At 40.8% G+C, this 26561-nt stretch overlaps 1 protein-coding gene across 1 annotated transcript in view; it reads left to right on the forward strand.

The window, feature by feature from the left end:
- zmp:0000000625 (cadherin-2) overlaps window positions 1-26561 on the forward strand; it is a 111681-nt gene that overhangs the window by 20311 nt on the left and 64809 nt on the right. The window contains exons 3-8 of the mRNA XM_059502611.1: window positions 2774-2994; window positions 18756-18908; window positions 19351-19506; window positions 20571-20715; window positions 20799-20971; window positions 25927-26064. Of these exons, the coding sequence (XP_059358594.1) occupies window positions 2774-2994; window positions 18756-18908; window positions 19351-19506; window positions 20571-20715; window positions 20799-20971; window positions 25927-26064 (986 nt within the window). The remainder of the gene's footprint in view (window positions 1-2773; window positions 2995-18755; window positions 18909-19350; window positions 19507-20570; window positions 20716-20798; window positions 20972-25926; window positions 26065-26561) is intronic.

Raw genomic sequence — 26561 nt, forward strand, 5'->3', positions numbered from 1 at the left:
TTGTTCTCCACCAAGTTACAGAAATCTTCCACAAGAATGGCAAATTTATAATCTCTATACGTAACAATTAAAAAATGCAGTTGTTCTTTAACGTGAAATGCACATAACATATAAAAATATGAATAACTATGAGGTAAATCAATAAAAATGTAACGTGAAATCCTATTAAAATATTGAGCATGTTTGAAAATAGATGTATTTGAAAAAAATTGTGTTCTACTGTCTCTGTTTTAGTTTTTGCTGTGGTATTGGAAATGGTCCAGATGAGTTTGTATCCTTTCATGCACAAGTGTCATGATGTCCAGCTGGAGTGCCCATGAGTTCCTCTAGAGGGCACTCCATCCCAGATCTTTACCACTGTCTCTTTAGTCTCACATTGCCAGATCTTCAAGCTGAAGGTCTGGAATTCATGGCAGCTTTCATTGGCCAAGGCCTCCCCATGAGGTAGGGTGACCATATGCGCCGTTCATACGGGACACGTCCCAGCCAGGATTTTAATATTGGCTAAAATATTGGCGCACTTTGTTTTTTTTTTTTGGAATTGTGCGCAGCAACGCTTCAAGTCAATTGAACGAACCAACACGTGCGCATATTTGCATCACTTTGATCATTCCCTCTAGATCTGACCTTCTCACACGCAGCCCCACGATTGGTCAATTTTGTACAATACCTGCATGCTATTGGTCAAGCTGCTCTGGATGTTTTAGGCATTATTAAAATCCTGGCTGGGACGTGTCCCTTATGAACGGCACATATGGTCACCCTACCATGAGGCTGTTTGACCGGCATGTCCAACAACCCATCACAGTTCGTTTTGGTTAATCGTCACGTTTCAGGGCATGGAAATGTCACCACAATAACTATGGCATTATTTTTTAGTCAAAAGTTATGAGCGTGTAAGACATGCTCATGAGCACATTGTTATTTCACACGCGCAAAAATGAACCTTCAGCTGGCATGATAGAAGTACTCGCGCACAAATTCAACAACCGAGAGGTGTACAGGTAGCTGCGAGCGAGCACCTGGCATACTCTCATAGGTTAACTCTGCTCGTACAGTGGAATCCTGCTCGTGGAGTGCTGTTTTGCTCGGGCAGTGGATTTCTGCTCGCTCAGCTGATTTCTGCTCCCTCGAGTCTACATGACTTTTGACAATTTGGGGGCGGAAACCAAGGAGGGCACTGACCCTCTTATGATTGGTCACTTTCACACAGGGACATCATTGTACCTTGATTGACAGCTCTCATTACAGGAAGCCCGGAGCCTGGAGTATATTCATCGATGGTAATTGATTTAACTATGATCTGCGCAGAATTTATACGTGCAGAGACATTTTATGTATATTAGAAAACTCATTCTTTGGTGGTAACTTAACCCAACTCTGTGCTTCCTGTAATGCTAACCTGTCCCTGTGTGAAAGTGACCAGTCATAAGAGGGTCAGTGCCTTCCTTGGTTTCTGCCCCCAAATTGTCAAAAGTCATGTAGACTCGAGGGAGCAGAAATCAGCTGAGCGAGCAGAAATCCACTTCGCGAGCAAAACAGCACTTCGCGAGCAGAAGCCCGCTGCGCGCGTGCAGGATTCCACTGTAAAAGCAGAGGTAACCTATGAGAGTATGCCAGGCGCTCGCTCGCAGCTACCTGTACACCTCTCGGTTGTTGAATTTGTGCGCGAGTACTTTTATCATGCCAGCTGAAGGTTCATTTTTGCGCGTGTGAAATAACATAATGTGCTCGTGAGCATGTCTTACACGCTCATAACTTTTGACTAAAAAATAACACCATAAATAACAGACCGATATGTATAACTCTCAGATGTATTTTAAAGATTCTATGCCGCAAACTTTAAATATTTCACATACTTTTGAGAATCCAGTGTTTAGTTGATCCTGATAAGCACTGGTCATCACAGATGTAAACATGATGGCTTTTCTTCTTTCGTGAGTGGGTTTGGTGCCACGGTATCTTTGTTTCCAGGTGGAACGTAAAAAAATTCGACAAACACATCTCACAGAAATCCTGTAGAATTTAACCAATTCAATAACGCAATAACGACTTCGACATTCCTGAAGTGTTTCCACTTTTGTGTCCAATATGCAACAGACGTTTAGCCAACGTGGGAGTGACGTCTGAGGCTGAGACTACTTGGACTACGTTTCCCATAACACCCCATGCCTAGAAACTACATACACCCCTGTTTGCTGACTATTTAAGGTGCACTCAAACTAACTCAAACTAAAAGTCTTGTTTCACTATAAATTGACATTTCTGAGCATTTCTCCTTATTTTCATTGCCTTGCCTTGTTTTTTGACCTTGGACTGTTTACTTGTTTTTATGATTGTTTGCTACCTGCCCTGACTATTTCCTGTTTTTGGATTAGGCTTCGTCTTGCTTTGGATACTGTTGTTTGCTGGTGTTGTACCCTGCCTGTTTTGACAATGATCTGTACAATAAAGCTCACATTTGGATCGTCACATCACGTCCATTACAACAAGCTAGTTACTGGGTTTTTGGTCACTGACTTAAAGATTTTTTTCTACAGGGGTGCCCACACTGGTCTTGCATATCCCTCAGCAAATGTGCGGTTGTGCCCCTGTTCATGGTAAAACTATGAGTAGCATTTTTACATTTCAGAAATATGCAAAACTTTTTGCTATTGTATCATAGGGGGAAATGAGTTTAAAAAATCACATGTCCAACATATAATATGTAGATGCCTCTGGGCTGTATCTTGGATAGATTATAAGTATGATGTGGTTTTAATTTGTCTTGCAGTGAAGTATGTGGACTGTGGCAGAGGAGCTCATGTGAGGTTTGAATGCAGTCAGCCTGGAGACTTTGGGATATCAGTGGATGGGGTTGTGTTCGCCCTGCAGCCACTGCACGAGTCCCGCTCCTGGACATCACCTCTGCTCATCAGAGCCCAGGATGAAGACACCCAGCAGCAGTGGCAGACACTGATCAGACTGCTTCCTGTCAGAGACCATTCAACAACGGTACAACATGTGCATCACTTGTCATAGCTGGAACAGTGATCATTCAATTCAATTCAATTTTTTTTGTATAGCGCTTTTTACGATACAAATTGTTGCAATGCAACTTTACAGAAAATTAAGTTTCTACAATATTTGCGCTTTTTATCGCCTAACCCTAAGCCGAGTCTTACCTGCTCTATGGCGGTCTACTCTCATTCTACTAATCCATTATTAAAGTGGGAAAAGAAATGGTCTTTCACAGGGGCACCCTTATGAATTATCTTATCAGTGGATTTTACCAGCAATGCGACAGAGCCATATCACCATGCTATCGGCTTTGTAAACAGACAGTGAACATGCAGAATCCGCAGAGAACAAAATTCAGAGGAGGTATCTGTTGAATTAACTCTGGTGGTGATGAATGTGTGTTCATTGTCAATAAAACATTCATTTTAAATATTTTTTTTCACTGAACATCATTTAGACTTTTTGTTTTTGACTGAGTCGTGGCTGACCCCTGATGATTTAAGCCCATTCATTGAATTGGTACCTAGGTACCACGTAATTGGGATTGTGGTTTTTTGAATTCTCCATACACTACAAGCCACGGTGGAGGCATTGCATCTGTTTTTAAGAATAGTTTCATGTGTCATCCATTATCTGTTGTCACTTTTTCAAGCTTTGAGCTGCAGGTGTTTTTATTTAAAATGACAAATCTAGTGTGTGCCTTAATATATCGGCTGCCTAGATATAATGAGGACTTTATTGGGGATTTTGCAGATTTTTCAAGTAACATTATGTTGAAGAATGATAAATTGCTGTGCTGTGCTACAAATCCATTGGTATCCATAGGAGATTTTTTTGAATGTAATTGATTATTTTAATCTTTTACAGCATGTGCATAAACCCACTTATGTTTTTAGTCATATTTTATACTTGGTTTTGTCTTTTGGTCTATCTGTTGATTATGTTGTTTTTGATATCATGAACAGCACCCTCTTTCACCCTCAATACCCATGGCTGAAGTGCCCTTGAGCAAGGCACTGATTTGGATTCATCACCTGATGTGTTATATTCCATCTGTTTGCTTCTTCTGGACTCAGTTGCTCCCTTGCATGTTAAAAAAAGTTATATCCAGACCTGAGCCCTGGCTAAATGACTTGACTCGGGGGACGAGGAATAACATTGGAGACTAATCCCATATTTCCTAATAATATTACCAATGGGCAACATGTATATTGAAAATAGAAGGGGACCTAGTACGGATCCTTGTGGCACTCCATATTTTACTGGTGATAATTGAGATGTCTCCCCATTTAAATAAAAAAAGATTAAAACTAGCAATGAGATGTAGCCTTGGTCTGACGCAAGAAGCAAGTAATTTGTAATTTTAACAAGTGCAGTTTCTGTGCTATGGTGGGGCCTGAAACCTGACTGAAATTCCTCATACAGATCTTTTTTTTTTTTTTTTTTTGCAGGAAAGAGAACAATTGAGCAGACACAACTTTTTCTCAAATTTTAGGCATAAATGTAAGATTAGAAATCGGTCTGTAATTTGCCATTTCAGTAGGATCTAGTTTGGGTTTCTTAATAAGAGGCTTAATAACCGCCAGCTTGAATGGTTTTGGGACGTGACCTAAAGATAATGACGAGTTAATAATATTGAGAAGCAGTTCTTCTGCTACAGGTAACAACTCTTTCAGTAATTTAATGGGTACGAGATCTAATAAACATGTTGTTGGATTAGATGCAGTGATTAAGCTCTTCTGTCCTATAGTTGTAAAGGACTGCAGTATATCTTTGGGTGCGATGAATGAAGCTTAAGTACTAGATGCTGTAGAATCTACATTTGTTATTGTGTTTCGTACGGACGAGATGATATATACGACACGATTTTACAACCTGCGAATTCCAGAAGCAATCGCACGAAGTTGATAGACGCGTTCGACTTGAAGCACCGCTGCACGCACAGAAGGTATGACATTAAAGTACCGCGAGAGCGGTAAGAGAGCACACATATCCAATGCATTTGAATCGCTCTCGCGGTACTTTGATGCCATACAGGTGATGTCATTCTGTGCAGCGTTGCTTCAAGTCGAACACGCCTAATATAACTGCTCTCCCTCTCCCATAACTGCATATACAATATTGATACAAGCCGTGACTGTTTCCTACACGTACATGTTATTTTTCAGCAATAGGAAACCGGGACGTTTGGTCACCCTGTGTGTGTGTGTGTTCTTGTAGGTTTATAAATATCTGAAATAGGTATTACAATGTAAACATGGTTTGTGAGGACAATTCCTGTGCCCTCGTAAACCAAATGACTTTAAAAAAATACTATACGGTGTTTAATAGAAATTTTAATAGCATTTTCCGTACTGGATAGAGGTAGTGTATGGGGATATACAGTATAGAATACCGTTACGTCAATAGAGAGTCCCTGTAAACTACATAATGCGTGTGTGAGAGAGAGTGCGCGCGAGAGAGGGAGAGAGAACTAAAAAGCATGGTACACGTTGCTAGAAACATCATACAGCGCTCGCTGTTCCTGTCAGACTTCAGCGAGTTTATCCTCCTGGTCAATAGTCCACATTCGCCATGGCGCTGCCATGTTCGTGTTTCTTCTTCTATGGTTTTCCTAGTTCGTGATTGGTCAACTTCAGATAAATCAACAAATCGGCTCGTTCAACTGCACACATGTCACGAATTCAAACCGATAGCTCACAAACTTTTTAGACATGTTTAAAAATGATCGGGAGGTCGGGAAGTGCTCGTAAGCCACTCTGCTCGGCTCGTAATTCATCGCAAATGATACGAGCCGCGACCATACGAGCATACGCGATTTACACACGATTGAAAAAAATCGCATGCGAACTCGTACGACAGCAAAAATCGCACCGTGTACGCCCGCCTTTAGTTTTTCTCCATTTGCACTCGAGAATGGGTATTACTGTTGTACCATGGCACAGTATGTTTTTCTCTAACCTTTTTTAATTTGATGGGGGCAACAGCTACTTATATATTAGAGAAGATAGTGCCCATGTTGCTTGTCATTTCATCTAGTTCATGTGTACTGGGACACAGAGCAGTTGAGATAAACCAGGCAGGTTATTTGTGAATCTGTCTTTGGTGGCTAGAAAAATAATTCTGCCCGGACGATAAAGCGGTGCCATATAGTTAATATCAGTAATATGCATCATGCACAATACAAGGAAATGGTCAGTAACATCATCAATTGGACTGAATTGAATCAATTCCATGCAATATAATTACATTTAGCATATGATTAAAATGATGAGTGAGCCTGGTGACGTTTTGCTTGACTCCAAAAGAGTTTATTAGGTCAGTAAATGTCCTAATGCATCATTTTTATTATCATCATATACCAATAGGTCTGAGAGAAAATCTGCAAATTATTCTAGGAATTTTGTATACAGCTCTGGTGGTCTATACACAGTAGCCAGAACAAGAGATACAATATATTTATTTTGCATATCTGACAGTGTAACATTAAAGGGTACATAACATACACAGTTTCACCTAATCTCATGTTAATCTTGAGTACCTATAGAGTTGTACTGCATCCTTCATATATCCAAAAAGTCTTTAGTTTTATCATATTTATAAAAGAAAAATACAGCGTTCAGATTCTTTCCGAAAAAAGCAGAGCTCCTTGAGGCGTGCCATGAGCGGAGCTATATAATACTGATGTTTCGTGTTGTTTCCATTAACATATATTCACTTATGTGCTGATTTCCAACAATATACAGAAATCTGATGCAATTGTACTTACTTGAATGGGGTCTTTTATCACATGAACGGCTCCATGTTTTAATAGCATACGATGTGCAAATCCAGTGTCGACTTGGGCCTTGTTTATGAAACATTTGTCACTCAAATGACCAGAACACACAAACGCACTTGATACACTCCGTTGCTGCCCCAGAAAAACAAACAGCATCCACTGTTCATGTAATGCTGGGTTCTTGGGGAAGCTGAACATGGTAAACTTTCCCTCACATCCAAAAATGCACTTATTTGGAGGCATTCTCGAACAAATCCTATGCAGCACTGCCGACAATTTTGAAGCGCGTTGATGTGTGCGGTCTCGCTCTCCTCTGGTCAATGTGTGTGAGCGGGCATGCCGGGAGAAATGCTCATATAGGGACTTCCGTTCTCGTCTACATCATTAGATCCACGATCGAAAAAAACCCCAGCCTAAACTTGTACCAACCCGGAAGTAAGATTTTCGGCACAGATATTCTCAGTCATTCTTCTAAATTATTATTATTTTTTTTTTTACTTTGGCCATGTTTAGCATGAGAATCCATCTCTTTAACACTGTGAACACCTCTGAATACACGAAAGACCATTGTACCCCCCCCCCTTTTAAGCAGAAGTATTTCGAATTAGTTAAACCTGTATCCTGTATTCTGAGTAACATTAAGAATATCACTATATATTATCACGACCATTACCATGGCATTCTTCTAATGATGTAGCAAGTAAATCGGGTGTTATGGGAAGTGTTCCCGGTTCCGGTTTACCTAATTAATGCAGCCTAAAAACCATTAACGGATTTGGATATTAGAAGCATATTAGTGTGTTATGTGTAAGCCAGGTTAAAGAGATGGGTCTTTAATCTAGATTTAAACTGCAAGAGTGTGTCTGCCTCCCGCACAATGTTAGGTAGGTTATTCCAGAGTTTAGGCGCTAAATATGAAAAGGATCTGCCGCTCACAGTTGATTTTAATATTCTAGTTATTATCAAATTGCCTGAGTTATGAGAACGCAGTGGACGTGGAGGACCATAATGTTACAAGAGTTCATTCAAATACTGAGGTGCTAAACCATTCAGGGCTTTACAAGTAATAGGAAAGATTTTATAATCTATACAATGTTTGATAGGGAGCCAGTGCAGTGTTGACAGGACCAAACTAATATGGTCATACTTCTTGTTTCTAGTAAGAACTCTAGAGCAATTTAACCCTTAGACCTCAGAGGGTTAAATTGGTTCCAGTCTTATCTTACCTTTGACCCATGGGGTCCCTCAAGGCTCAACCCTAGCACCCGTGTTATTTTTCTTGTATATGTTTCCCCTCGGTTCTATCTTTGAGGAGTATGGTATAACTATCATTGTTACGCAGATGACACACTAATATATATTCCTTTGAAACATAAGAATGGATTGAATGGATAGACCCGGTGGCCGACTGCCTTGTGGATGTTAAAGCATGGATGTCTCTAAATTTTGTCTGAATGAGGGTAAAACAGAGATTGTGCTGTTTAACCCTTTCGGATACACACAGTATGCCAAATCTAAATCTTGGTGTTGGAGTGGGTGGAGCCGCTAATCACTGGGCTGATCAGCACCTCAATCATGACTAATCAGCATGCCAGCTGCAGAGGATCTGCGCTGACTATTTAGTCTCTCTGTTTTTACCTTGTCTCTTGTTAGATCGTTGTTTGGATTTTCCTGCCTGTTCCCGCCTGTCCAGTTTCTTTGCTGCCTGTTCGTTTGTCCTGCACATTTGCCTTCATGTCGTCAACATCTCTTGGATTATCACCGCTGTCAACTTCCGGATCTTTGTTCATCTTCACTCACCTCACAGGATCGTCATGTCCGGACTGGGCTGTACTACAGCGTCCCTGTGTCACTGAGTGTTTGCTTCCTTGGACATTGTTTTCGTATCTTCATCACCATCCTTGTTCCACATTTACTAATAAACTCACTTTTACTTGCTATTGAATCCATCTCATCATTTCATCACACTTATGTAAAGCCGTACGTGAAAAATATGGGTGTGGTGTTAGACAGCGCCTTAAAGCTTGATAGACAAGTCAATCAAGTTGTCAAATCTGATAAAGTCCTTTCTTTCTTTTACTAATTTTTAAAGAGTAATCCATGCTTTTATCACCACTAGGCTTGATTATTGTAACTCTCTTTTTTTTTGGGGATCAGTCTATCCCCCTTAAACCGCCTTCAGATGGTTCAAAATGTGGCTGCCAGAGTCCTGATGGGAGATCGAAAGCGTGAGCATATCACCCATCTCCTGCAGTCATAACACTGGTTACCTGTGTGCTACAGGGTTCATTTTAAAGTGCTCTTATTGGTTTTTAAGTCTTTAAATGGTTTAGCATCTTCTTACATCTCGGCTTTGTTGATAGTCCAACAAACTGCAAGAGCTCTCAGGTCTGCCAACTTAAGGCTCTTAGTGGTTCCTAGAACCAGACTCAAGTGTAGGGGTGATTGAGCATTTGCCGTAGTTGCTCCGATACTTTGGAATAGTCTTCCTACAGAAAACAGAACTGCTCCTAAACTATCCATTTTCAAATCCAGGTTGAAACATTTTTATTTGGTCTGGCTTATTATTCATGATTTGCATTGCTCTGCCCTGTTTCTTACAGTTTTATTTGTTAACCTTGTCTTTGTTTTTAATTCTGTTTGTGGTTGGTTACTGTGATGCTGTAGACCCTTGCAGATCTACTGTGGGACGTTTTAGGTCCAGGGAAAAAAAAAGTAAATGATGGCTTGACCCGTAGAAGTAAATGAAAGGTGACTTATTTACAGTGTGCTGTAAAAATATCCAGTGGTGAGAGTATATAATATTTACACAAGTGCTAAGTCCAAACACACACAAAAAACGGTGAGGATCAACTCTTCACAGTTACTTTGTGTGGCACACTGGTCAACGGTAGTTGTGTTTAGACATATGTGTTATTCCTGCTTCCTGCTTGCCTTGCTGCTGGTTTGTGATTGTTGCTCAGTGTAGCTTTGTTTTTCTGTATAATATTTATCTTATTATCACTCTCTGTTGTTTAAAGTGATAAAAAAAATAACGTAATTCCCACCATTTTTCTGATATGATGGGGAAGTCGTTGCCTAGTGGTTAGAGAGAATGACTCTTAACCCTAAGGTTGTGGGTTTGAGTCTCAGGCCGGCAATACTACAACTGAGGTGCCCTTGAGCAAGGCACCGAACCTCCAACTGCAACCCGGGTGCCACAGCATGAAATGGCTGCGCACTTTTCTGGGTGTGTATTCACGGTGTGTGTGTGCACTTTGGATGGGTTAAATACAGAGCGCAGGGCAACTGGGTGACAGTGAGGCAGCATAGTCGCGGGTCAAAACACTGCTCTTCTGTTCCAAACAAACATTAAACAGGTTCTCCCCACTCAGTGATGCACCCAATGAGAAACCTAATGAAAGTGTTTTAGTTATTGAGGATTCTATTGTACGGAACGTGAAAATAGAGACACCAGCCACCATAGTCCAATGTTTACTGGGAGCCAGAGCGCCTGACATCTTGGCAAATTTAAAAGTGCTAGCTAATGCTAAATGTAAATACAGTAAGATTGTTATTCATGCTTGACTTCGCCAGTCGGAGATCACTAAAAATAACATTAAAAAGGTGTGTGAACTTGCAAGCACGATGTCAGACACTGTAATATGCTTTGGTCCCCTCCCTGCTTACCGTGGTGATGAGATGCTTAGCAGATTGTCATCACTCAATTGCTGGATGTCTAAATGGTGCCTGCATAATAACATAGACAATTGGACGAACTTTTGCGGCAGACCTGAACTGTTGAAAAGAGATGGTCTTCATCCCGGGGGTGGTATCACACTTCTCACTAGAAATATGGCACATAGTCTTAGAGTTTTTGTACTTGACTAACTGGGGCCCAGGTCAGGAAGCAGGCAGACTGGCTAAACCAACCATCTGCTAGCTGCCTCATATCAAAGAAGTCAGTTAATTCTTAGCACATAGAGACTCTTTCACCTAGATATCACACTATAGAGACTGTGTCTGTTCCCCGAACTACAGTCTTTTCCCCGAACTAGAAAATACATAAGACGTCCAAACTAATTTAAGAGTAACAATTTAATTGAGGTTCAACAAATAAAAAACAGATGCAATACAGATAAACAAATGATAAAGCTTGGCTTATTGAATATCAGGTCCCTTTCTACGAAAGCACTTTTTTGTACTTGTATTGGGGTTAGACAACACATTGTCGAAATCACGCTCTAATTTTAATACTGTCACATGGAATTGATGTTGATGGTGCTGAAATTATGCAGCCAAGTGATGATATCTCCGATCATTATTTAGTTTTGTGCAAACTTGATATAGCTAAAACTGTAAATTCTACTTGTTACAATTATGGTAGAACCATCACTTCTACCACAAAAGACTGCTTTGTAAGTACTCTTCCTGATGTATCACAAATCCTTAGCATATCCAAACCTCAGAACAACTTGATGATGTAACAGAAACTATGGACTCTCTCTTTTCTAGCATTTTAAATACAGTTGCTCCTTTACACTTAAGGAAGGTTAAGAAAAACAGTCTTACACCAAGGTATAATGAGCACACTCGCACCATAAAGAGAGCAGCCCAGAAAATGGAGCGCAGCTGGAGGAAAACAAAACTAGATGTATTTCATATTGCTTGGTGGGAAAGTAACCTATCCTACAGAAAACCATTAAAAACTACTAGATCTGATTAACTTTCGTCTCTTTTAGAAGAAAACAAACATAACCCCAGGTATTTATTCAATACAGTGGCTAAATTAAACAAAAAATAAAGCATCAACAAGTGTTGACATTTCCCAACATCACAGCAGTAATGACTTTATGAACTACTTTACTTCTAAGATTGATACTATTAGAGATAAATTTGTAACCATGCAGCCGTCAGCTACAGTACCACATCAGACAGTGCACTATAGATACCCTGAGGAACAGTTCCAGTCATTCTCTTCTATAGGAGAGGAAGAATTGTATAAACTTGTTAAATCGTCTTTAACATGTATGTTAGACCCTATTCCATCTAAGGTCCAAAAAGAGGTGCTTCCAGAAGTCATAGATCCTCTTCTGACTATTATTAATTCATTAGGATATGTCCCCAAAACCTTCAAACTGGCTGTTATTTAGCCTCTCATCATAAAACACAACTTGACCCCAAAGAACTAGTTAATTATAGACCTATCTCGAATTTCCCTTTTCTATCCAAGATACTAGAAAAGGTAGTACCCTCACAATTATATTCCTTCTTAGAGAAAAATAGTATCTGTGAGGATTTTCAGTCAGGATTTAGATTTGAATGATGTAACTGCTCTCCTTAGAGTTACAAATGACCTGCTCATATCATCTGATCGTGGATGTATCTATTAGTGCTATTGGATCTTAGTGCTGCGTTCAACACTATTGACCACAAAATTCTTTTGCACAGACTAGAAAACTTTGTTGGCACTAGTGGAACTGCATTAGCATGGTTTAAATCATACTTATATGATCACCCTCAATTTGTAGCAGTGAATGAAGAGGTATCATATTGATCACAAGTGCAGTATGGAGTACCTCAAGGCTCAGTACTAGGGCCGTTACTCTTCACGCTTTACATGTTTCCCTTGGGAGATATCATCAGGAAACACGGTGTTAGCTTTCACTGTTATGCTGATGATACTCAGCTCTATATTTCTTCGTGGCCCGGCAAAACATACCAATTTGAAAAACTAACGGAATGCATAGTCAACATGAAAAACTGGATGACAAGTAATTTCTTACTGCTAAATTCCGAACACAGGTATTAATTATAGGACCAAAAAATGCTGTCTAAGACTTGATAGCTGCTCTGTCAATTCTTAGTCAAGTTAGGAAACTAGGTGTGCTATTTGATAGAAATCCTTTCTTATAAACCACGATTCTAGCATTTGTAAAACGTCTCGGTTACGTATGGTAACCCTCATTCCCTGAAGGAGGGAACAGAGACGCCACGTCGGTGACCGATGCAAAATGGGATATCACTTCGATAGACCAATCTACTTCGAGTGTAAACTAAACGAGCCAATGCACACTGGCATGCAATTATTGCATCCAGCTGCCACTGATCACAGCGTGAGTATAAGAATGCAGCAGGTGCAATGCATACCAGCTTTTCGCTGAGGAGCCGAGCCGGAGACCCGGCAGCTCATGGCGGTACAGCAACTATGGCGACAGGACATGGCATCTCCATTCCCACCTTCAGGGAATGAGGGTTACCATACGTAACCGAAACGATCCCTTTCAGTCGGTCACTTTCAAGGCCACGTCGGTGACCGACGCAAAATGGGATACTTACCAAAGCGCCATGGGTGCTGCCCCTTCCAGTGCCCTGTGTGAGCCGCCTGGGCCCCTATTAGGTGTAGGCCGGGGCTCAGAACAAGTAGTTCCACTCACCATTATAAAAGCACTACCTCACTGGGTGAGATTGGATAACACTGGGAAAACGTACCTGTTCCACTTGGAACAAAGACGCCGTGGAAGCCCCATCCTTCCCGAAGGAGGTCTCAGGAGCAAATACACATATAGCATCGGTATAGGGTATATGGAGAAATTTGAGGTGATTAAAACCCTCTTGGGAAGGCAGAAGTCTGCTGGGGAAACACAGGCTCTAAGGCTATACTGTGGACTATACACATAAGAGTACCGCTTAGGTCTCAATATGGAACCCAGCCTTCCATGGTTCTCACGGCACACCCCGTGCGTGATAAGCCAGGGTTATGGCATCCACAATCCAGTGGGCCATCCTCTGCTTAGAGACGGCATTCCCCTTCTGCCGGCCTCTGTAACAGACAATGAGCCGGTCTGAGGTCCTGGTGCTTTGTGTTCGGTCTACGTAGCATCTTAATGCTCGGATGGGACAGAGCAAAGCCAGGGCTGGGTCTGCCTCCTCCAGGGGCAGCGCTTGCAGGTTCACCACTTGGTCTTTGAAGAGTGTAGTGGGAACCTTGGGCACGTAGCCGGGCCGGGGCCTCAAGATTACCTGGGAGTCAGCCGGCCCAAACTCTAGGCATGAATCGTCGACCTAAAATGCGTGCAGGTCCCCTACCCTCTTGAGGGATGCCAGTGCAAGCAGGAGCAGAGTTTTCAATTAAATAAACTTTGGCTCGACTGAATGCAAAGGCTTGAATGGGCCCTGCTGTAGTGATTTCAGCACCAGAGTCAGTGGAGCAGACATGGAGTTTCCTCTGGACGCGAGTGCCAAACGGTGCCCCGACTCTGAGTCAGTAGATCCTTCCTCAGAGGAATCAGCCAAGGAGGGGCTGTCGTGAGGAACACTAGTCCGGGGAAACAGGTCCTAATGGGCCAGTACGGTGCCACTAGCAAGGCTTGCTCCTCGTCCTCCCGGACTTTGCACAGTGTCTGTGCAAGAAGGCTCCCTCAGTTAGGGAGTAGAACAACTGGCAGTGACCGGTCTCTGGAGAAGCAAATAGGTCTACCTGAGCGGCTCCAAACTGTCTCCAAATCAGTTGGACCTCAGGGGATGGAGTCGTCATTTTCCCGGGAGCATTACTCGAGACAGCTTGTCGGCTGTACGGTTGAGCAGGCCCAGAATGTGAACAGCACGAAATGACCTCAGAACCTTCCGACTCCAAAGGAAGAGGTGGCGGGTGAGTTGTGACATGCGACGGGAGCGCAGACGACCTTGTCGGTTGATGTACGCAACGGTCACAGTGTTGTCCGTTCGGACCAGCACATGCTTGCCTCGTAAGTGACCTTTGAGACGGTTCAAGGCAAGGTGCACTGCTAACAACTCTAGGCAATTGATGTGCCACTGCAGCTGGCACCAAACCCCTGAGACTGCATGACCATTGTACGTGGCCCCCCAGCCGGTAGTGGAGGTATCCGTGTAAACAACAGCATGCCTGGAGATCTGCTCTGGGGGCACCCCTGCCCTGAGAAACGCAAGATCTGACCAGTATAACTTGGACCAAGTGAGTGCCGTGCTTCCACTACCACCTCGGGACTCGGCCATAAAGCCAGTGCTGGAGCAGTCTCATAAGTAACAGGCCGAGCGATGTAAGTGCCGCTGCGGCCGCCATATGCCCCCGGAGCCTCTGAAAAAGTTTCAGTGGGACCCCTGTCCTGCCCTTGAATGTATTCAAGCAGGCTAGCACCGACCACACACGTTCCTCTGTGAGGCGTGCTGTCTGTTCAACCGAATCCAACTCCATACCGAGAAAAGAGATCCTCTGCATTGGCGAGAGTTTGCCCTTTTCCCAGTTGACCCGAAGGCCCAATAAGCTGAGGTGCCAGAGCACCAGGTCCCTGTGCTCGCACAACTGATCCCGAGATTGTGCTAGTATCAGCCAATCATCTAGATAGTTGAGAATACTAACACCCTGCTCTCTGAGGGGATCAAGAGCAGTCTCCGTGACTATCGTGAAGACACGGGGGGACAGAGACAGCCCGAAGGGCAGGACCTTGTACTGATGTGCCCGTCCTTCAAACGCAAACCGCAGAAAAGGTCTGTGGCGCGGAAGGATCGACACATGAAAGTACGCTTCCTTCAGGTCGATCGCTGCAAACCAGTCTCAGGGACTGACGCACACAAAGATGCGTTTCTGCGTCAACATCTTGAACGGTAGCCGATGAAGGGCCCAGTTCAAAACTCGCAGATCCAAGATCGTTCGTAACCCACCCCCTTTCTCTGCGATCACTGCGGATCTCTTCCCGCAGAACAGGGACATTGGATGCTTTCACTGTAGTGAAGCGTATACCACTGAACTTGGGGGGATGCCGGGTGAACTGAATCGCATAGCCAAGGCTGATGGTCTGCAGGAGCCAGTGAGACGGGCTGGGTAGCTCTGACCAGGCGCTTAGAAACCGTACAAGTGGTTTCTCGATGCTGAGATCGACATCCGGTCAGGGGGAGGCCCACTGGATACCGCTGGTACGCTCCTTGAAGAGGGCCCAGCGCATTCCGTGGGTTGCTTCACTGGATCAGAGGTGCAAGAGGAGTGAGTGGTGGTCCCCAGAGGGCTGGTTCCCTGCGGTGTTTGCCACCACTGTAACCCTCAAACCGCCCATGCTACTGCTGGAAGTGGTTCTCATCTGTCGGCCGCTAGAACGAGCCCCAGATCACGTAAGCGGCAGTGGGACTTCGCCCCCCTGAAGGTAGGGGAGCCTGGTTCACAAATTATTATATGTGAACCAACATACCCCATTAATACACTTATAAGGACGATCCGTCGTCTTTATAAAGACGCACCCGTTGAGCTCTTTTAGAGGAAATTTACTCTTAGGAAAAGCTCTTTTAGTGCTGAGGCGCACAGGGGAGATGGCCGCTTGCAACACGACAGGGGGTAGTGCAGCCTGAAGTGTGCAATCCACTTAATGCTGGAATGACCGCCGCTGAAACGCCATCTCGCCAACACAGACAGCTTCCCAGAGCATGCTGAACTCGCAGTTCACCGTCGACAGTTGAGGTAAGCAGAACGATACTCTCGCTTGGCTTTGAAGTGAAAGGCTGGTATGCATTGCAACTGCTGCCTTCTTATACTCACGCTGTGATCAGCTGCAACTGGATGCCATAATTGCATGCCAATGTGCATTGGCTCGTTTAGTTTACACTCGAAGTAGATTGGTCTATCAAAGTGATATCCCATTTTGCATCGGTCACTGATGTGGCATCGAGAGTGACCAACTGAAAGGGAACTGCATTTTTCCATCTTAAAAATATATCTAAATTATGGCCTATGCTCTCAATGCCAAATGCAGAAATGTTAATCCATGTGTTTATGATCTCAAGGGTAGATTACTGTAATGCTTTATTGGGTGGTTGTTCTGCACACTTAATAAACAAACTCACTGAACTGGCTCCCTATCAAACATTGTATAGATTTTAAAAATCAGATTGTATAGATTTAAAATCAATACGCTTCTAATATCCAAATCAGTTGAAGGATATTTAGGCTGCATTAATTAGGTAAACCGGAACCGGGAACACTTTCCATAACATTTACATTTACATTTAATCATTTAGCACCCTATCAGAAAACTGATGTACTTGCTAAACCGAAGAATGGCATCTACGCTAATATTAGTCTGTTTCTCTCTTATTCTGAGGTCACCGTAGCCACCGGATCCAGTCTGTATCCAGATCAGAGGGTCACTGCAGTCACCCGGATCCAGTACGTATCCAGGCCAGATGTTGGATCAGCACCTAGAAAGGACCTCTACATCCCTGAAAGACAGCGGAGACCAGGACAACTAGAGCCCCAGATACAGATCCCCTGTAAAGACCTTGTCTCAGAGGACCACCAGGACAAGAGCACAGGAAACAGATGATTCTTCTGCACAATCTGACTTTGCTGCAGCCTGGAATTGAACTACTGGTTTCGTCTGGTCAGAGGAGAACTGGCCCCCCAACTGAGCCTGGTTTCTCCCAAGGTTTTTTCTCCATTCTGTCACCGATGGAGTTTCGGTTCCTTGCCGCTGTCGCCTCTGGCTTGCTTAGTTGGGGACACTTCATTTACAGCGATATCGTTGACTTGATTGCAAATGATTGCATAGATCCTATTTAAACTGCTTTGACGCAATCTTTTTTGTTTAAAGTGCTATATAAATAAAGGTGACTTGACTTAGTTGTGCTTCATTAATATATTGAAATTTAATTGAAACTGAATGTCTTAGAAATAGTTCATGCTGCTAAATGAAAACAATGCAGGTATTTTCAGTAATCACTCCCTCTTTTTGTTTAATTTATTTATTTTTGTCATGATATGATGAAAGCAGATGAAATCCTAAAGGCTGTAAGAGAGACATTTATAAGGGAGAGAGACTGGTGTTTTACACACAGATAATTTTTTATTTAGGTGTTTTTTAAGTTGACCAAGTGCTCATTGTCATTGTTCATTACCAGGGTGCGATTTGCTGGAGGGGGAGGATTTCCCCCTTTCTGGTGAATGTATCCCTGCCTCGGCTGAATTATTTTTATCCCCGGTGGGGATAAATTTACCCCCCCCTCAAAGTGATCAGTGGTACTACACTAGTGGCGAGATGGATCACAAAACTTATCACAGATCCGTGGTTTGATTAAAGTCAATTTTATTTTAAAATGCGCTACTTTGGCTGGCTCTGCCTCTCTGTATTCACCACTCTGCAGACTTGCTCAATTTCCCACCCACGGCGCTATCTGATTGGTTACACCTCACAAGTAATAGTCTATCAACACTGGGCCACGGTTGAAGCCGGTCCACTGGGCAGTGGAGTTGCTAACTTGGCGACTTTGTCGTTAGATTTAGCGACTTTTTTTTTCCAAAAAAGCCCCTAGCGACAAATCTAGCGACTTTTTGGGCAATCATTATTAAGTCTCTGAGACTCTCTGGTGCTGCCACGCGAGGTCTTTCTTTCCCAGTGCGTGCCTCTCTCTGCATCTGCGAGCGAGCGCAGAGAGCAGCAGCACTCTCGGTTAAAAAAAGAAATATATTCTGTTGCTTCTAATTCTATTTTACAAGCAAGTATAGCCGACATCAGTCACAGCACAACCACTGACTTTATCGTATGTGTATTTGATTTCATTAGTGCAGATTAATGTCTGAGAGCTGGTTATGTAGTCTTAATGGACCGCGTTTCAGTCATTATAATATTCATTCCGTTTTCTGACAACAGAAACATTAAAATATAGTAATAAAAACAGTTTTATTGAGAATTAAATTAAACGGCTAAATAAAGTTGCAGTATGTGAGCATAGGGAGGAAATACAATACGACGCACTTACGTCAAAAATATGCTAATTAGCACATGACGTCATCTAGTTCATGTTCTCATTATTTATTTTTATGAATTAAAATGTTTCCAAACATCCCCCCTCTGTTTTTTTCACAAATCACACCCTGGTCATTACTGTTATTATAACTGATTGATGCCTGTGATTGGCTGTGAAATGCATGAGTTCACTGTGTTCACACAGATTTAACCAATTTCTTCCCTTGTGATCTGTGTATCCACAGGATCGAGATGTGCTCAGAGGAAATCTGCCAGAGATAGTGTTTCCTTCCCATGAGAATGACATGTCTCTAAAACGCACAAAGAGAGATTGGGTTATTCCTCCTATTAATGTGCCAGAAAACTCAAGAGGGCCTTTCCCAATGGAGCTGGTCAGGGTAAGATCAACACTTACAATTATAGAGATATCATATGATCTCAAAAATTACATATGTATGGACATGCACACACACACATATATATATATATATGCATATTAATGAATCTGTTGTGTTTTTAGGGTAAAGCATGTGTTAATGTGGAATCAGTCTCCTTTCTATCGTTGTCTCTGGTTCTCTTTTTTTCCCGTTCAGTCTGTAGTGTGTGTGTGTGTGCATGTTTGCTTTTGGTGTTTCGGGAGAGAAACAATCCGTCATGATCCACTGAAAACTCTCATTTAGATCTGACCCCATTCTGATTTCTGAAATTCATTGGAGTAAATCATGTCCTTCTCAGCTTTATATAAAATGTTCTGTGTCAGGAAAGATGTTTGTTGCACAAGTACAGTGCTTAAGGTTCAGGCACTGACATGTTTGGGTTGTGCTCTCTGCTGGGGTGTAGATTCGCTCAGATAACGATGAGAAGGTGAGTTTGCGTTACAGCGTGACGGGTCCCGGTGCTGACCAGCCGCCCACCGGAGTCTTCTCCATTGACCCCATCTCCGGCCTCCTGACGGTCCTCAAGCCCCTGGACCGTGAACACCTGCCCAGTTTTAATGTGAGTTTATCACTGCCCATCTGCTTCACTCTTCTTTTGTTTTTAAGAATGTGTTTTGAACCTGAAATAACTGTCCACGTTTGTCTGTATTCAGCAGTGGGTTCAGCTGATGCATTTCCCTCAGCATTTCACAGCAGAGCCAAAGTTAGAGTATTGATCCCTCTCTATACGCTGAGTAATAAATCAGACTCCTGGGCTGAGGGGAAACAGTGATTGAATGGAACATTTGATTATTAGAACTGTACAAAAGAATGGTTTATTTCTACCGTGCAAAACTATATATTTTCAAAATCAAGGACTTAAGCCCTATATTATTTAGCTGAAATAAGTCCATGTCATGCAGACACTGATCAGAAGTGTTTTTAACTTGGCTGTAATGCAGTCATCAACAAATCCTGAGAAAAATGTCACAATAAAAAAGCAAATCAGAAAAGAATAACCAGAAATTTATCTTGAGCAGCAAATCTTCAAATTACAATGATATCTGTAGATCATGTGACACTGAAGACTGAATTTAATGATGCTGAAAATACAGCGGAGCATCACAGAAATAAATTACACTTTAACAGATAATTACATAGAAAACAGCTGTTTTATAATGTTATAAGATTTCACAATTTCGTTGTTTTTTCTGCATTTCTATTTAAAAAAAATGCAGCCTTGGTGTTCACAAGAGAGTTCTTTCAAAAACATTTTAAATATTGCCTTTGAAACCCCTCAGAACCAGTTGAACTGAACACAGCTGACTGGAATAGTTTGAATGAGATAACAGATATAACTCTCAGGCAAGTTGTGTCTCCTAATTAATCTCGAGCGACTTGACCTGATGAAAATGAATTAATGCCTCCTAAACTAATAGGATGCTGTACTTTAAACAGTATTCGCTTTCTCTAGACATTTTATTGTACAATATCTTGATATTATGTATTTAAATAAATGTGTTGTCATAAAGTCAGTGAACAAAGAAAAAGTAATCTATTCTTCTTGCTACACTGAAGTATGTGTTGTGCATGCCCTGTATTTATTGATTTATTTATCCAGTACTCTGTGTGTTATGGCATCAGTTGAGGGCACACGCTGTGGATATGAACGGTAATCAGGTAGAAAACCCCATTGACGTCATAATCAACGTTATTGATATGAATGACAACCGACCAGAGTTCATCCAGCAGATCTGGAATGGAAGTGTTCCTGAAGGCTCTAAACCAGGTTAAACCATATCAAATCAATAAAACTGGTTTTGCTCTGTGTATATGTTTTGTCTTATTATATTTTGTCTTTTATTTATATAGGAACGTCAGTAATGACAGTGACTGCGGTGGACAAGGATGACCCTGGAACTCTAAACGGCCAGCTGCGCTATAAGATTGTGTCTCAGAATCCCAACATTCCCAGTCCAAACATGTTCACCATTAACAACAGGACAGGAAGCATCATCACTGTTGCTGCTGGCCTGGACCGAGAGGTCAGCAATCCATCTGTCACACATTATCTGACCTCTACAAACAAATCTTGAGTAGTTCAAATGGTATATAATTTAGAAAAATAATGCTTTTGATAAAATGCATTATCAAAAGAACAAGGCCCAGGCTGCAGGATACTCAGAAGCTATTTTTGTAGAAAGACTTGACACACAGGAATCCCCAGTTTCTCTGCAGTTTAAATAGATGATATATTTCACACAGTACAACATAACATTTTGCTTGAGGAATGTTTTTTGTTTTTCATGTCACTCAATGCCACCTGCTGGTATAACTCTGTAGTTGCAGAAAGTCCCCAGCACTAATGCACAGAATGTCACAAACACTCAAACAACAGCATCTGCATTTTTAAACCTCACTTGAACAGATTCCAGGACCAGAACCAACATGTTAATGAAAGAAATGTAGGTAAATATGAGAATCAACTAGGATTCCAAGCTGACATGACTTTACTTGACTTTGGGAAGTGATCATGTGTAATTGAGGGAGTCATGAGTCATTGAGAGTCATGGACTTTAGAAAACATCTCTGAACATCACATAATTGAATAATCTAATAGCAAATGTAAAAAATGAAGGCATTGCTTGTCTGCAATATTCACCCAAAACATAGACCCTTTATATAAATAAAATAAAATATGAATAAATAAAAATATGAATAAATAAAAATTTGAATAAATAAAAAGCTGTAAATGTGTTCAGCATTCTGAATCAAATATTTTTTTGGATTTTCTTGACAATTTTAAGCCATAAAATGTGCAGGATATATTCAAATTCATCGCAAGTTTCGACAGGCACATAAAAAGATGTGAGAGGGAAAGAAAGTGGGACAGTTGCACGGGTGCCCTCCTGAACTCAACAGCGCCCCTCATATTTTACAATGTAAATCTGTGGTGAAAAGTGGAACTGCAGTACGCTCTAATTGAAAGCCATTTGGGCAGTTTTGAGACTGCCCCGCTTATTTTAACCTTTCCTCATATCGCTCCAGACCAAGATGATTTCAGTCAGCTGAAGCTATCTCGTCTGAACTAGCTCTCATCTGTTTTTCCTATGTGGAGAAGTGTTTTAAATTAATGAAAGTGTTAATCCTTTAGTTTAAATGTGCTCACCTGAAAAGCCTTTATTTAGTTTATTTTTGTTTCCGCACTTAAATTTCTCTACATTCAGAGACAACGTTAAGGCAATATTTCTACAGCATTCTATGTGTCTTCGAGCCTGTCAGTCATCATTAGTGTGCCGCCCACAGGCTGATTATTATAGATCTCTGCCGAAGGTGTGTGTGCATGTATTCAGCGATATAAAGACTAAAAGACTGTAATCCTTCTTCTGTTTATTATAAACTAGTGCTATGACCCAGAATCTGCAACACCTGAATTCAGTCCTTCAGGAACCGCTACTGGAAACAGAGCTGAGCTCACTTCATAAACAGCATAACATTGACAAGACCTGAAAATCAAAATAGAAAACATTAGGGCTTCATTCATAAAATCTTCATTAAAAAGAGTCAATTCGGAGTGATTTACAGGTAAAATGGACCTTTCCTAAAGTTCTCCTAGTCATAAAACCTACTGACTACTTGGCTTAAAAAATATATATTTTACATTTATTTTCACATTCACCTAATGGGCTAGTTGCATATCTGTAACGAGTTTGTGCATAGATACTTCCAGTTGTGCTAAACGCCAGTGCAGAGAACATGACAAAATCAAAAATGACCTTCTATATATGTTTACAGGATTTATAATATCACTTAAAATGCATATACCATTTACACCACTATTAATAATAAACTATAAAAGTTAACTGAGTGCATTTGAAACTTACATATGTTTGGATCCGGTGAATAAATGAAATACCTACTGTTCACGAAATAAAAGTTGAACATGGTGTATACACACAGCTACACAATGTATTTTTCCCTTGTCAATTATGTAAATACACAAATTACTTATTTCTCGAAAATGTTTGTATTACTTTATTTTATTTTATATTTATGAAATATTTACCTTGTGAGACATGGGCTGCGATTGATCTTTTACTCAGTTAACTTCGCATCAAACATATTTTTTAAATGAAAAAAGGGCTGTAAAAGGATACAACTAATACATGACAAAATCAAAGATTTGTTTTATCTGATGATTAATGCAAAATAAATAATAAAAATATACATGCGCTGGTTATAGACAATTATTTATGCAACAGATCTTTCACAAAACAGATATTAATAAAAACACACAGGTAATGCAAACACCGATCTTTTAATAAATGCCAACCTACCATAATTACATTGTTAAATTGTACAGGTAGTTATAAATTATGCTATCAAATAAATTTAATAAAAAATACATGAAGAAATCTCTGAGCGTCTCGAAACTAACGTTTGAAAGTCTCAAACCTTATAGTCTTATTATTATTATCCTATTATCCATATTTAGCTGACGCTTTTATCCAAAGCGACTTACAATTGCTGTATATGTCAGAGGTCGCACGCCTCTGGAGCAACTAGGGATTAAGTGTTTTGCTCAGGGACACATTGGTGTCTCACAGTGGATTCGAACCCGGGTCTCTCACACCAAAGGCATGTGTCTTATCCACTGCGCCAACACCACCATCCACCGTCTTATAAATAGCAGTCGGAACAAAATCAGTTCAGTACAGTACAGAAAATGTACAGTTTTGGTTTGTGTTTGAATGAAAAGATCCCCATTGACTGACTAAGAACTGACACTGAGCCTCATAATTCTCGATCTGCGTGGTATATTAATGAATTTAAGCAATAATGTAAGGAGGATGTTTTCTCTTCTCTTTGATATTCTACTATCCGCTGTTTAATTTGAAAAACATTAATCATTTATATTTAGCCAAGTTTCGAACCTAAGTTTCCCCTTACAGTAAATGAGAATGTCGCAAGACCGGAAGTATGCACACACTTGCGTCGCTGAAGCTCATCGGCGCCATCTTGTACACCTATCCCATTGGCTAACTAATTAATTTTGTGATTATACGAAATTCCTGTGTGAATGCAACTGTTAAATGTCTCGACTGATCTCTGGAGCAATGCAAGCACAATCACTTAAAAAATATGCAAACACTCATGAATCCAAAAATGACAAACACAGCTCTGTGTCTGCTCAACAGTCTGACAGTAATGAAAGAAACAGGAACAGGGAGCAGAAACAAACTTAAAGTCCACATAACCAAATATGAGCTTAAAAACAATGTTAGATTGTGCAACATGACATTTCCATCAGACTACTGGTGCAAATCAAATCAAATCCAAAACAGTTCATTTAATTCATTTACAATGAACATGACCATAAGCACCATCTTACATAAGCATCCACCCAAACATAAGCAAAGACAGTAGCTCAGGATGCTAATTAATATATTTGACACAGGTGGAAATAAACGTGGCCCTGAAAGCAAAACTCTTTATTCTCTGCTTCAATTTTCTGCAATGTATAGTTTTCATAATATTCACTTTTGCAAGAAAGAATGTAATTTCTCAACCATGTTCAGTTAGACTAATGGGTTAAATCAATTAAACCAATTAAAATAATTGGAATTAATTAGTTAAATGTGAATATTAGCCCTATTCGGACGGGACTAGTTTAACAGGGGGTCGTTAGAGAAATCTGTGTTTCACAGACGTACTTGGTGATTTTAATCCCGTCCGAATCTGCCATGTCTTTGTTTTTCTCACACAACTTCTGTGATAATTCCAGAGCAAATTACCTACTGTTTTTCAGCACACTCAGTGATCCTCTGAGAAAACTCATCCCGTCCGAATGCGAATGTCTGTGATTGCCGGTGATATTTTATTTCACAACGCGTTTCCTTGTGTGTTTTGGCCAACGTGAATTACTGTAGATGGTTTACCGCGCGCATGTTTGATATATTTGCTTACCGGCAAAGAAATAATAATAAAAAATAATAAAATCAAGAGCAAGATCACGTAAACTGTTAATACTGACTATTGTAATATCAGCATCAGGTAAAATTACTCACGTTCATTTATGCACTCAGTTACATAATGTTTTAATTACAGATGTACCTTTATGAAAATTAAACATATGGTAGGTTTAGCCTACTACACAAAAAAAGAAAGAAAAAAGGAAAACAAGTTAAACTAAAGGAACGACACATTAACATGGTTTTGCTATACTAGCCATTTAGTATTTATTGTGTAATAATACTAATGGCAATCATTCTGAATAAATGCAATGCACGCATACAGAGCGCGTGATCTCTGTGACACCCAGATTCACAAATCAGACCCCCCCCACCTCTGTAATAACGGAGATGTTCGTCCCGTCCGAAATGGTACATGAAAATCGCAGACGTCAGGTGGTAAGAATCGAAACTCAAACGTAGTTTAGAAAACTAGTCCCGTCCGAATAGGGTTATAGACATTTACATTTACATTTATTCATTTAGCAGACGCTTTTATCCAAAGCGACTTACAGATGAGGACAGTGGAAGCAATCAAAAACAATAAAAAGAGCAATGAAATATAAGTGCTATAACAAGTCTCAGTTAGCTTAACACAGTACACCTAGCATGGGATTTTAAATAATATAATATAAAGAAAACAAATAGAATAAAAAAAGAATAGAGCAAGCTAGTGTTAGAGGTCTTTACACATACACACACACACACACACATAAAATTGCATAATTAATGAAAAGAAAATAGAATATAAAAAGATTAGAAAGGTAGATCGATTTTTTTAAAGAATAGAATTAGAATAGTGAGTGTTAAAGTTAGAGGGTCAAATAAAGATGGAAGAGATGTGTTTTAAGCCGATTCTTGAAGATGGCTAAGGACTCAGCTGCTCGGATTGAGTTGGGGAGTTCATTCCACCAGGAGGGAACATTTAATTTAAAAGTCCGTAAAAGTGACTTTGTGCTTCGTGCTGACATTGTGGTCTCTCTCTGCAGAAAGTGCCTCAGTACACACTGATTATTCAAGCCACTGACATGGAAGGAAACCCCATGTACGGTCTTTCTAACACAGGAACTGCCATTATTACCATCACAGATGTCAACGACAACCCTCCGGAGTTTACCTCTGAGACCGTAAGATCACACACACACACAGTTGTGTTTCCATGTTTAATGGGGACATTAAAAGATGTAATGGTTTTTATACTGTACAAAATGTATTTTCTATAGTCCTTCACCAACCCTACACCTAAACCTACCCCTCACAGAAACCTTTCTGCATTTTTAGATTTTCTAAAAACTTGTTTCCTCATGGGGACATAAAAATGTCCCCACACGGTCAAAATTTACTGGTATTACTATCCTTGTGGGAACATTGGTTCCCCATAATGTGATAAATATCAGTTAAACACACACACACACACACACACACATTTTTCTGGAAAAAGTCATTTTGCAAGATGACAGATATACATGAGTAACATACATTAACACATTCTTATATATATATATGACATTTAAAACTTTAGGATTTTTTGTGCAATTCCTTTGTAAATTTGTGCTTTGATTTGGTGACTGTACTGATGCCAGGTTCTAGGAATGCTGTGGGTTACTTTTGGTGTGCTGTACCA

This window comes from Carassius carassius, chromosome 20 (assembly GCF_963082965.1).
Source record: "Carassius carassius chromosome 20, fCarCar2.1, whole genome shotgun sequence".
In the NCBI taxonomy this organism is placed as follows: domain Eukaryota; kingdom Metazoa; phylum Chordata; class Actinopteri; order Cypriniformes; family Cyprinidae; genus Carassius; species Carassius carassius.